Below are 13,230 nucleotides of genomic sequence, written 5' to 3'. Positions count from 1 at the left end.
AGACGATTAGAGTTTGTACTTTGTAGAATTGGACAATATTACAAGAGCGTAACACGTGTATTGGTTCTACGATTACCATATTTGTCTATTTATTGCAGATATTTATTAATTTATTATAAAAATGATTATACTGACAAACGATAATAATCCAAACGCGTTGAAATTGATTATCGGTCTGAAATTAGCCCAGCAGAGTGTTGAAATAAATACTGTGTCACCTCGAGGTTCGTATCATAACCTATCAACCTGTCTTGAGAAACGTCAAACGCCTGCTAGTTATTCAGATTAGTCTATCAAATCTGTTGTAAAAATGACAAGAAAATTGAAATGCGCTTGCAGACATCATGTGTCTAGCAAATTATCTCGAAAATTGCGTTGACTTGGATAAAAAAGATTCTAGTACTGATCAACTTTTTTTCAGACGCTGTATTAGGATATTTACCATCGCTGCAATTGTCCTCAGGGTCGAATTTATTCAGCACTAGTGCAGCACTTCAGTTTTTAATACCGACGCCTGAAGAATCTAGTGTTCTAATTAACAAATGGCTCGAGTGGGACATTTCTCAGTTACAGGTACTAACGTATCTGACGCAAGAAATATTCTGAATTCGGTATCGGGAACAGAAACTAATTTTCTTTTCGGGTTTATAGCCTGCATTGGTTTCTTATGGGGGTTCAGGAAAATTAGACACTTCCCATAAACCTCGGATATGGTCTTTGCTAAAAGAGTTGAATACGTTCCTGAAAAGCAAAAAGCGTTTGATAGAGGTATTGTATTATAGTTTAGTCAGTTTGAGAAATCTCGATTTTATTCAATTCACATCTAACTCAGTTTGTTCAACTCATGTTCTTTTCCTTATTCAGACCAACACTATTCTGTCAGTGGCTGATATTTCTATTTGGGTTTCTTTGTGGTCAACAATAGCCGCCGTTGAAGTCAGTAAGGAATTAAGCAAAGAGTTTCCTTATGTCCAAGAATGGTTGAACAATCTTGAATCTCTTCCAGTAGTTCAGGTAAGAGCAACAATTTTTATTCTCATTGCAAAATACGCACTAAAGAACAGGATTCCTTTCTTTATAATGGAAACAAATTTCACATTCAACTCTTCAAAAGCATAATATAAACAAAATAACTCAATTTGCCGTTAAGAATTGTGTAATTGATTTTGTACTTTGTAATGAAATATGATAACCATAGTAAATATATTGATATTCTTTTATTCTGACATTTTAAGATTACGGTGAAATCGAAGATATTAATAAATGAAGTTGAACCATTCCATGTGCTAAAGTCATCACAAACATTGTATATTCCATCCTTTAGGAATCACTGAAAGAATTTAGGTTTGAAAGAGGCATGAACGCAATAGGCAGTATCCAAGCTGCTTCATGGTTTCCACTCAATTCATATACAGGAGGAACATTGAATAAACAATTATCAAATGAGGTGAGTATTCAAAAGTTTGCAGTTACTCAATGTCGGAGTTTGTGATAAAAAAAAATATTTATTTCACTACTAAAATCTTATATTCCTTCTTGGCCCTTATCCCAGCTATGATTCCACTCACTCCCAAATTTACGTCTACTGATGAAAATGATTGTAAATATAATTGGACATTCAGCTTGAACTATTAGGTTTTGTTGTTGTAACTGCATAACTATGAAATTATACTAATCGACTATAAAGCTGAGAATTCAAGTAAAAAAATAATCCATTTTTTCCACTGCTGTCTGTTTGTCGTAATATTATGTGAGTAATTATTTATAACACTATCAAAGTGGGTCAATGTATAATTTTTCACTATAACAGTAACTACAATTTGTTGTCTCAGGTAAATACGCCAAAGGAGAAAGAAGTAGCTTCCATTAGTGAAGAGGAAATACTGAGTGTTAAGAAAAATTGGACATCCAAAGATTATCCTAATCTCAAAGAACCGTCATATCCTGTGTAAGCAGAACAAACAATAACGACAAGTAGTTTAAAAACGTTAAACATTCTCACAGCACTGTTTCCCTTGTTTTTGCAATAGACTTCCCAAGAAAGGGGAAAAGAATATTCTGATAACTTCAGCTCTTCCTTATGTCAACAATGTGCCTCATCTTGGAAACATTATCGGATGTGTTCTGTCTGGTGATATTTTTGCCAGGTTTGTGTGTACATTAATTAATGCTGAATGATCAGCCACTTTATGTTGTTGAATTAGTGTTAAATGTGGATCAATTTATCTTGCAGATATTGCAGGCAAAGAAATTATAATACGCTGTACATCAGGTAACTCTTTGTTCTTTATTTGGAGAAATATTTTCTTCCCATATCCATATTTATATCTGCAAAGTTATATTTACTGTTAATTTTTTCACACAGCGGTACTGATGAATACGGTACAGCTACAGAGGCTAAAGCGGTTGAAGAGAATATGACACCGCAGCAAATTTGTGACAAGTTTTTCAGTATTCACAATGACATATATCGATGGTTTAGCATAGGGTTTGATTACTTTGGACGTACAACAACTCCTGAACAAACAGAGTAAGATGTTGAAGCATTTGTAATTTTACAAGGCAGTTAAAAGAAAGATAATAGTTATGTTAATGCTTCGCGAAAATTTTTCTTTCCAGAATTGTGCAATCTCTATTCCTGCGTCTGAAAGACAAAGGATTCATAAACACGCAAACAATTGATCAATTGCTTTGCGAAAAATGCGACAGGTTTTTAGCCGATAGATTTGTAGAGGGAACTTGTCCAGGCTGCAAGTACGAAGATGCTCGTGGAGATCAATGCGACGGATGTGGTCATCTTGTGAATGCCACTGAATTGTTAAACCCGCGATGTAAAGTGTGCAATAGTTCGCCGGTTATTAAACCATCGGTGCAATTTTTCCTCGATTTGCCTAAAGTAAATATACTTTTTCAAGTTATCGTTCAAAACATGTTTGTTGTTTCCTATGGAAATTTCAAATATTTCAATTTTGAATGTTGCAATCTATTAGCTTAGAACTTTCTCGTTTTTTAACCTTATGTCAGATCATCGGATTTCAATTTTATCTTGATTTGCAGAACCAAATATACCCTTTTACGAGGTTGTCATTTGAAACCTGTTTATTGTACTGTACAGAAAGTTCGAAATTTAGAATTTCCACTCTGAAGATTAGGTACCACACGAATTTCTTGCAATTTTTACCTCAATTTACCTAAAGTAGATCAACTCTTTAAAATTTACGTTTGAAAAATGTTTCTAGTACGATACAGAAATTTAGAATTTTGGTATCTCGTGTTCTTTTACCTCAGGTAGATCATTGAATTTGAATTTTTCCTTACTTTATACAAAGTAAGTTTAGCCATTCAAGTTTTCGTTTCAAACATGTTTGCTGTACCACACAGAAAGGTCGAACTTTAGAACTCAAAAATCCTCAACATCCGTTAATGCGTAGATTGTCCACGTTTCTTGCCCTCGTTAAGTTTCTTTCAAAAATGGAAACAATTGTGTTCAGATAGAACCGAGGTTAAAGAAGTGGGCTGCGAACATCGAAGGAGAATGGTCCCCAACAGCAAGAGTTGTTGCAAAACCGTGGCTGCGTGACGGTCTGAAGCCACGCTGCATAACGCGAGATTTGAAATGGGGGATTCCTGTGCCGATCGAGGAGTATAAAAAAAAAGTATTTTACGTTTGGTTCGATGCTCCAGTTGGTTACATAAGTATTACGAAACGGTACACGAAGGAGTACGAGCAATGGTGGAAGCCGACGGACCATGACGTGAGTTTGTACCAATTTATGGCGAAAGATAACGTTCCATTCCACGCAATCATGTTCCCAGCATCTCTGTTGGCTGCCGACAACGGACATATACTAGTGAATCACATTATGGCAATCGGTGAGTAAAAGTTGATAGACGTTTATTCATCGAATGACGGCGAAAATTAGGGATTTCAAATGTTGTACGTTTCCTTTCTAGAGTACTTAAATTACGAGGATACAAAATTCTCGAAATCTCGAGGCATTGGTGTGTTTGGAACGGATGCTAGAGACACTGGCATTCCAGCTGATGTTTGGCGATTTTACCTTGCTTACATAAGGCCGGAAAGTCAGGATTCTAATTTCAATTGGGTCGATCTGGCAACGAAAAATAATAGCGAATTACTCAACAATCTTGGTAATTTTGTCAACAGGCGAGTACACAATAATTTCGTGCATCCCCAAAGGCCGATCAATAATTTTGCAAACAATTTAAACGATTGCATTTACCAAGTCTACTTAATGAACAAGAGCGGATTGTAAACAATTGAAAACAATAGAATATTAAAATCCGATTGAATCCGTTGTTTCGATTTCGAAATTACAATTGAATGTGTTCTTTTACCAACAAATAAGTTGTTAGCAATTACAATGGATTGAAAGTTATTGTTACAGGTTTGAGAATCAAGTAATCCTAAATACGATGTAACTCAAAGTGTCTGAAGAACTAGATTCTAGACTGCAAAAAACATTCCGAATCTTTCGTCACGGATTGAACTAGGTTTATAACAATTGAATTACTTATTGCTAAAAGTTTCCAATCAACAACTGCGAAAGTGCGAATGTTATTCACAGATTTACATACATTCCTACTGCTGCTATATTCAAATAGAAACAAATAGATGTAAATATAGAATTGTTCAAAACGTATTCGTACTCCATTCCAGGTGAATTTCAATTTGTACAAAAACATCAAATAGAAATGGATAGACAGAATAGTATATTACAGATTAGATTGAATTGAATTTGCCTTAGTGTTGAAACATAAAGATATAAAAAGGAACCAAATCATTAGTGACAATATTCAAAGCTGGGAAACAATTAATTTTGATTCATTTTGGTATTATGTAATCAGATTTGTTGTAAAATTTGGTTGGGCGGACATCAAAACGAATCTGCTTTAATAGATTATACCTTTCTGTTGTTTACTGGGTGTAAGAATAAAATACTGATGACATTTCTCTGTTTACCCTTAGAGCGCTGACGTTTGCTGAGAAAAACTTTGGATCCAAAGTCCCACCGATGGACCTTCAGGAAGACGATCTCATCGTACTCGCTCTTGCCCAAAGAGAACTTTCACAGTATGTAGCAGCATTAGAGAAAGCAAAGATGAGAGACGCTCTCAGGCACATTTTAGCGATATCCAAACACGGAAATCAATACATGCAATCACAAGAACCTTGGGTCAAAATTAAGGGCTCTGACGACGACAAGTAAGTTGACGCAGTGACAAAAAAAAGACTGATTTTACCGATTCTTTCTTAATCAAATTTTTTGTATTTGAACAGAAAAAAGGCCGGTACTGTCATTGGTGTCTGCTCAAATTTGGCCTGTCTTCTGTCTGCGTTATTGGGCCCATACATGCCCAGTACATCTCGTGAATTGCGAGCGCAATTGGGCCTAGATAAAATCAGCTATGGTTACATTCCGGATACAATTATGACCTTTTTACCAGCCGGGCATAAGATAGGAAAACCATCGCCACTTTTCAGTAAAATTGAAGAGCAACAAGTTGAATTGTTGAGGAAAAAATATGCTGGTAAACAAGACTCACCACCCCGAGAACTAACATCAGTGATCCCTGTTGCCGCAACAGATGCTGCTGCGTTAGAAGCTGCAATTGTCAAGCAGGTCTGTGAATCACCCATTTTCCCGACACTTTGATATACGAAAAAAGATCTTACTTTGATTAATTATCAATGTCATTATTTTTTCATAGGGTTCGCTTGTAAGAGATTTGAAAGCTAAGGGAGACAAGACTGTTTGGCAACCACAAGTTCAAATCCTACTGCAATTGAAAAAACAACTCGCTGAACTCACCTCTTCTACAACTAAAATTACCAGTCAGTCAACGGCAGTGAATGCAAAAAAATCTGTACCTGCTCCAACCCCTGAACTAAACGGAGGTGGTGGACAAGACGTTGCTACTCTAGAAGCTGCAATTGCAAAGCAAGTATGTATTTTGAAATTTCACTTGTCACACTAGTAGAATAAATTGTGTTAAGAAATTGAAACCATTACTGTAAATTCTTTTTGATTGTTAGTATATCGATATTTTATGTAACTCTGCTTTGTTTAGGGACTTCTCGTTAGAGACTTGAAAACTAAAGGAGATAAAAGTGTCTGGCAACCGGAAGTGGAAATTTTACTTAATTTGAAGAAGCAATTAGCCAGCATAACCGGTGCTCCAGTCTCGGCCGCCAATGATAAAAAGTCAAAAAAGAAGAAATAGTTTTATTTCGAGAGTGCTTCACTTTGAGATTCAATAAATTATTTGAAAAACAGTATTTGTTTTATACATCAAACTTGTCTGCATTTATTTTGCTCCTTTCCTAAATATTTCTGCGAGATGAGTGCATCTGATAAATTATTCTCATTAGAGTTAGAAACTTCTGTTGGGAACTCGTGGTCGACAGCCGGAAATTCACTTCCAATTCAGTTTGAATTGGCGGTTTCGTTTAACGTCAAAAAAGACACGTACGTTTAGAAAAGAACATCTTTTTGACTGTGTAACGAATAATTAGCATTTACCATATTTTATTTAAATTCTACTTATTCGATTTGAGAATTCACTGCCTTGTTTTTGACCGGAAAGTAAGAAAGACACGATTACTATTAGTGTAAAGTATTCTGATATGTAGAGAAGAATGGGGGAAAAATAACAATACACGTTGTGAGACACATCATAATTAATATTTTATATCGAAAGGCGCATTGATAGTCATTCCAGTCCTGATGCGAATATAGAATTTTTTCTGAGTGCGCAAAATTTGATTTTACGTACCCACATAAGTACGCGTTCTCGTTCTCGTGCGGGAATCATCTATTTTGCACACTAGTTGTGCAGTCTACTATTTAAACAGCAGTAAAGGTGCGAGAAAATTTTTCTGCAACGCTATTGGCCACTAGCGTCGTGAGCAAGTTTTCTCGCACTAGTGTTCACAAGACTCCTTCAAGTGCCTATGGACGGTACATAAAAGGAGACTTTCGGTCCAAGTATTGGAAAAAAAATGTTCAACTTCCACACGCCGTTGTTGTTGCATCTTCACTGTATGCAATGAATATTGCTAATTGTAAGTCTATTATTATATTGGGTACATAATCAGGCATATTTTCAATTTATTTCGATCAGATAGTGCAGGCTTGCTTTATAAACTAATCCTAATCAAATCCTATTCAATGAGAATAGCGTGCCCAATGCTTTTGTTTTTCTTTGTCTTTGTTTTGAATACGAAAGAAAGATTAAGAACGAACCATGTGTTCTGATTATCAGTAAAATATCGCAAAAAAAAAAAGAATTAAAAGAGCATTGAGAACCAGAATGAAAACGTAATGAATTCTTAATTTGTACCACTTATCGATAATATATGTGCTTGTATGCAATAATCAATGAAAAAACTGAATCTTATTTTGAAGAATCTTGTGATTTGAAGAAGAGATTTTCCCAAACGCAAATCATTGAGGCCAAAAAAATTCCAACGAACAAAATGATAAATGCAGGTGCCGTTGTTAAGATAGAAATACTTTGTATTATGAAAGACTCACGGACGCATACTGGCTTTCGAGCCAGCCAGCGTTTTTGTTGCCGATTCAGGATTCCTGCGCTTGATAGCTTCAGTAAACTGCAACAAAATACACCAGAAAACAATTATTGCTACAAAAAAAAAAGTGTTGAGTTCATTTGTGTGACTGGTTACCCAATCTTTGCCATTTCAGTGAATGGACTGTTGTGTCTACCCGACAGTGACATCATCTGAGGTCGAAATAGGTGAACTTCTGTTAGTTCACAGATCATTTGGTCGGTGAACAATCGCTCTATATAAGGATACCCAGTGTTTGGATCTGTGTGATAAGCGAAGCCACCCTTTGCCACCCTTGCGAATCCTTCTTCCAGAGGAACGTATCGCGTCCTATCGGACAAAGGTTTCCATCGTTTTGCGTAGAACTCCTTGACCTCCCAATCGTTCTGAGACTGACAGTAAATGTTGGGGAATAGTTTCATTATATGTTACGGTATACAAAGTGCAACAGGGATGTTAAATTTACCGTCAATCCGTAGTTGGTGTACGTTATTGGTTCAGCTGCAATTTGTAAATTAGACTGTGCAAGCTGGTGCATTGAGTCATTCATTTTCTCCAGTGGTTGATTTAGTTGAGCAGATACAACGCTCGCCGAATAATAGTTGTAAATCAACACGCTGAAGTATAGCAAATTCAGAACCACTAGTCGGCTGGAAATGGACGTAGGATTGAGCAGTGAGCCTACGAGAAGATATGTCATATTAAATGTTTTACCAGCTCGTGCATTCCAGGATTTTACAATTCGTTCACCTTGCTGACACATGATACCCGTTGCGACCAATCCTATTTCAAACCAGTTGTTGAATCGGTCCTTGACAAGCTCAACTTTCAAAGTCAGACCCAGGATAATTATGAAAATCGTAACTACGAGCCCGGTAACGATCCAAGATTTCGTCGAAAATGGTCGAATAAACTCATCGCTTACCCTCGATGCCATTGATCGAAACATGAAGCAGGTTCTGACGTGGCCGTACAAAATTGAGATTAAATCCAAAAAGTAAGATTATTTTATTCAGAAAGGATCTTGATATCAGTGTTAAGATTAGGTTCAATGTATACCTCCATGGCCAAACAGGATGAATGGCTTTAATCAGGAGTGCACGTTCTTTATTTAGAAGCGCTGGAGTAGACCCAAGATCGGATTCACTACGTTGTAGAATTCCCACCATGCCAAGATGTGTACCGTTTTCAGTAACTTGATCCCAAAAGCTCGTCTCCTCAACCTCCATTCTATAAAACGTTTATAGTAAAGTAATGTGCATCCAATAACGACCTTTAAATTTCACCATTACTGTTCATAGAGTATCTTGTTATAAATCAATTACGAACATCTGAAGGCACTTAATTCTCTACTTTTCCGAAATACTTGTGGTTAAATAGTAACGTACGGGAGTATAATGTATACAAATACGTTCAATTAGCTTACGTGAAGTTGAAAAGTTCTCCTAAGTGCATTAGAATAGCAAACGCGAACTTAGTCATACTGTCCAATGCTTTTGTCCGATGGTCTTGCAAGTATTCTTCAATGCTCACATCATCGGGTCTGTATTGTGTCTAAAAATCACCATAATCTAAAAATTGTTTTCACGATCATCAACGCGGTCAAATAAGTGAATATACCGCACACAAGGCGTTAAAGTTGCAACGAACTTACAACTGCAATCACTTTCAGCTGCAATCCGTGAAAATTTGCTCTCCTCTGGTATCTCCCTTGAGTCAAAGTGACGTTCAACCCTGTCTCATTATACCAGGAAGCAAGTTTTGTGACATTCAGTTTCCCGCCTCGTTCTTTGGCCGGGTTGTAAACGTCGTACAAGTTATATTCATAAAGCCACGGTGTGGCAATAACTAAATCAGTGCCAATACTAAACGTTTCATCGCGCAGTAAGTCTACACTGTCATTCAGGTTTTCACCAAATAATAGCCAGATGTAGGAGTTGTTGAATGCTCGAAGTTTCGAACTCTGTACATTTCAACTCAAAAAGTGTCACAATATTCCTCAGTTCAAGTTTAGTTAGCTTATAGATTATAGTTTCAATTACTTCTCGTGATATTCTCTATCTGTCTATAGTAGCTTACCTCTGTCAAAATGAGCTCACTGTATTCATTTCCGCAATTTAAATCTAGAAAAACTCCAAACCGCGAAGATCTTGCAGCCATAACTTTTTCCAAAGAAAATTCGAACCCAGGGTATAAAATTACCACCGTCATTCCTTCACTGTTCAGCACTTTGTTAAATTCCAAATCACCTACGATCAATGAAATCGGGTTAAACAAACTGTCCAAGTACCTTCAAGGTGAAATAATGATGGAAATCTTACTTGACAGATGTCCACACAAGAAAGCAACGACACTCGGCACCTGCTTGTAGCCAAAATAATCTCGCGCCAGTTCGTTTCTCGCAGCAAATAATCTCGCAACCAGAGTAAATAATGTGAACCATTGTACTTGCATCGTCGGTATAATATGGTGCTACTATGCTTGGCAGTTCGTGTTCATCAAAATTCGTACCTCGAGTTGGCAATCAATCTAAATCAACTAGGAGGAGGGATAATTTAAAAATATATACATACAGGCCAATTCGCACTGTGGTTAAAATTATTGTGCTAATTTGTTTGAGGAAACAGTAAGAAACTCGATTTGTGGTAATCGTGTATCAGTAGTGAGTTTGCATTCGATTGCCGTAAACTCATTTCCGATTCAGTTTGTACTGACAGTTTCCTGTACGTCAAAAGCGACAAGTATGTTTAAAGAGGTGAATCTTGGTGTGACATGTTAGTATCTATCATATTTGATCAAAGCTCTAGTTGCTTTCAGAATTCATAAAGATTTTATTTCACCTGAAATTAAGGCAAATACGGTTACTGCTATCCAACTGATTGGGTATTAGACTGAATTCAATGCATGACACACTATTTTCATCACTACTTGGCTACACTGATACTCAGGAGAAAAACTGTTTCTAAAAAAGTTTCAATACATGCTAACGAGTCATAAGAAATACCTCATATCATGAGTAGGTGCATTATAATATTGATTATTACAGTTGACTGGACAGGAGTGAAATATTCGATAAGCCATTGTACAATTTTTGCTGCACGCGAAATGCAATTAGCGTCCAGTGTAGTGAATGAAAATTGGACGATCCAAACTCATCTAATAATGTGAAGTTCGATCGTAATTAGATCGTCGAATGAAAAATTCCGAAAAATTCCATTAGGTCCGTCAGATAGAATGACTAAAAATAATTGACACGTATGTTTTTTTTTCAATTCAATGTTTATTAACAAATATATAGCCAGTTGAATTTGCGTGACGTCATAGTATTTACAATGTAGTATAACTATATCGACGCATGCACATTGCGACGTCACTCATCAATTTCAAACTGCTATATCTTTGTTAATGAACATAAAATTGAAAAAAGAAAAAATACGTGACAGTTATTTTTCGACATTTTATCTGACGAACCCAATGAAATTTTTATGCAGTGACCTACTAATATGAAGAGTCTTGTTCGAATGATAACTATGTGGTACCGCTACGCCATACGTGATAATGCCACGATCTTCAACTAAGAAAAAAAAGTTTTTTTTTTGTTTCTTAACAACGTTTCTAGTAATAGTCAAAAACAAGGATTGAAATGCGATTAATGGGTCTCAACGATGTAATCGGAACTTTGGGTGGGTTTTTATCATTCGAACAAGACTCTTCATATAATTAAGATCGGACACAACAGGTAAATTTCGTTTGATCGTTCAATTATATTCGAGTCTCGTGATCACTATAACCATGTAGATATTTAGAGAGTCCTTTAATTACTCAATTTTAATATTCAATAATAACAGTTCTTTATTATCTGATAGCAGAAATACATTTTTTTAATTTTAATTCTATTTGGCCTCAATATAGGCCGTAAATAGTTTCAATAAAAATTTAAAAACTAAGTTATGATAGCATTTGCCAAATTGCTTCTATCTGATACGAAGGGACGATTTTAAAATTGCGCAAATATTTACCGATCTTTCGACTAACCAGTGATACTTTTAATTAGACGAATGTCAATGCCTTTTTTATAGCCGTTGATATTTTTTGTAATCTTAATCTCTTAAATTCGAAGAGTCTAGTGGATAAAGTCTTGAAGTTGAGTCTAAAGCTGGTTTCACGTCCCATCTTTTTATACTTTAATTTCAATGGCGCATACACGTTCAAAATGTTTTCGATTAAACCCAACCATATTTCATCAAATTGCGCGAACTCCCTAATTTTACAAACTCTCTTACTTTTGAAATCTCTAATATTGATAATTAAAATTTTTTTGACGACACCGTCGGGAACGTGTCGAATTCTGGAAGAACACACAGTTCTGCAAGTCGAACCGACGATTGCTACTGCGATAGACTCTGAACCTAGAGCCAGGGGTATACCGGCTATACAAATGATTTAATAAAAATTCCTAATTTCTGGACAAAGGAGTTAATTTTTCTTATTTCGCTAATTACTATACGTTATTTATCGACAAGCTTCGGATATCCTTCGGCAACGCGATAATCGAAAGCCCTAATTTTTATTTTTTTTGTAAACCATTAGGTATAGCCCTTATAGACCATGCCCATGAAAAGGTCTCATCAATCAATGCTTACAATCCCCGTTGCCCAAACGCTCTTACCGAACCGACTCCGGCAACGCTTCGAAAACAAGTGAAGCTCCTCAATTGGATTTAAGCAATCGGCATTTGCGAAGCCCCGCCCTCTGGTGGTCGATCGGTATATCCGAGCCCCGAGGTGCGACAACATTTCAACCGTTACAACCACAGTATTGCTGCTGGTCTAATTTTCGCAATCGTTTTACCCCCCCCCATTTACTGCTACTACACTCGCCAACAGTTCTGCACCCATCGTTACTGTTTTTGTGGCAGGTTTGATGCACCGTCCTGAGCACGATGCGGAACCTGGGTTTTCTGAAAATGTTTGATTTTTGATTGCATTGGGCTTCGCAAATTTCCCGTTGCAGAAGCTGGCAAAAAAAGGCTGTTTAATCGGAGCTAAGGGCTTCAAAGACAATTCGACCTTCTCAAGCGATTTCACGTTTCGCAATTTTTCTGATAAATCAGCCCCAAACAAATATTCAATAAAACAATAATCCGATTTTGATTTTTGTTAAATCGTTTCGACTTTTTTGTGCAAACCTAGGTTTATATAAGACTTTCGCGTCTTCGTAGTCTGCAAGTTACTTCAGACAAAAGTTTCTTAGCTTCTAATTGGTATTTAATCAACTGGTCTCGCTATCATTACTATCCAGATCACCGAAAACATTTTTACGAGCGGCGAAAAACTTTTCCCTCTTTTCAACAGCGTCACCATTAATTAAGGATGAAATTAAGGATGAAAAATGTATGAAGTGGCTGTAGTACACAGTTATCATTCGAGCGAAACTTGAGTGTAATTCGCCAAGTAAATTGTATAGTTTTAGTAATAAGCTGAGATACAATCAACTGACTCTAATTAAATGTAATTTAATTTGTTTATTGCCAACCTTCCTGACAGTAAGGTCGTATCGGTTATTACCGAAAGCATCTATTCAAAATTAGTTTGTCAAATTTAGTTCGTGTCAGAGGGCGCCAGTTACCGGAGACA

The 13,230-nt window shown here is 36.4% G+C and overlaps 2 protein-coding genes across 3 annotated transcripts; one reads left to right on the top strand and one right to left on the bottom strand.

Annotated features, from left to right (window-relative positions):
- Nucleotides 1-20: 20 nt before the first annotated feature.
- Nucleotides 21-6,286, top strand: LOC124404157 (methionine--tRNA ligase, cytoplasmic). Of its 2 annotated transcripts, none has more exons than XM_046878083.1 (16): nt 21-224; nt 422-573; nt 652-768; nt 865-1,014; nt 1,325-1,447; nt 1,848-1,948; nt 2,031-2,147; nt 2,234-2,272; nt 2,366-2,530; nt 2,620-2,896; nt 3,492-3,873; nt 3,955-4,168; nt 4,991-5,227; nt 5,303-5,645; nt 5,734-5,967; nt 6,094-6,286. In XM_046878083.1, the coding sequence occupies exons 1-16, from the start codon at nt 122-124 to the stop codon at nt 6,244-6,246; spliced, it is 2,907 nt and encodes a 968-aa protein (XP_046734039.1). In that variant the 5' UTR covers nt 21-121; the 3' UTR covers nt 6,247-6,286. The 2 variants fall into 2 exon arrangements, with proteins under 2 accessions (XP_046734039.1, XP_046734038.1); XM_046878082.1 differs by having other exon boundaries at nt 1,833-1,948.
- A 1,112-nt stretch (nt 6,287-7,398) lies between these two features.
- Nucleotides 7,399-10,090, bottom strand: LOC124404158 (ionotropic receptor 75a-like). The gene is made up of 9 exons (XM_046878084.1): nt 9,916-10,090; nt 9,674-9,843; nt 9,249-9,557; nt 9,021-9,148; nt 8,654-8,824; nt 8,345-8,553; nt 8,061-8,275; nt 7,712-7,986; nt 7,399-7,636 (listed from the first exon to the last, which is right to left on the bottom strand). Exons 1-9 carry the CDS (start codon nt 10,046-10,048, stop codon nt 7,420-7,422), a joined length of 1,827 nt encoding a protein of 608 aa, XP_046734040.1. The 5' UTR covers nt 10,049-10,090; the 3' UTR covers nt 7,399-7,419.
- Nucleotides 10,091-13,230: the final 3,140 nt, after the last annotated feature.

The sequence above is a fragment of the Diprion similis genome, chromosome 3 (genome assembly GCF_021155765.1).
Source record: "Diprion similis isolate iyDipSimi1 chromosome 3, iyDipSimi1.1, whole genome shotgun sequence".
Classification (NCBI taxonomy): domain Eukaryota; kingdom Metazoa; phylum Arthropoda; class Insecta; order Hymenoptera; family Diprionidae; genus Diprion; species Diprion similis.
The sequence above is the reverse complement of the archived record's forward strand: the minus strand, read 5'-3'. Positions and strand labels throughout refer to the sequence as shown.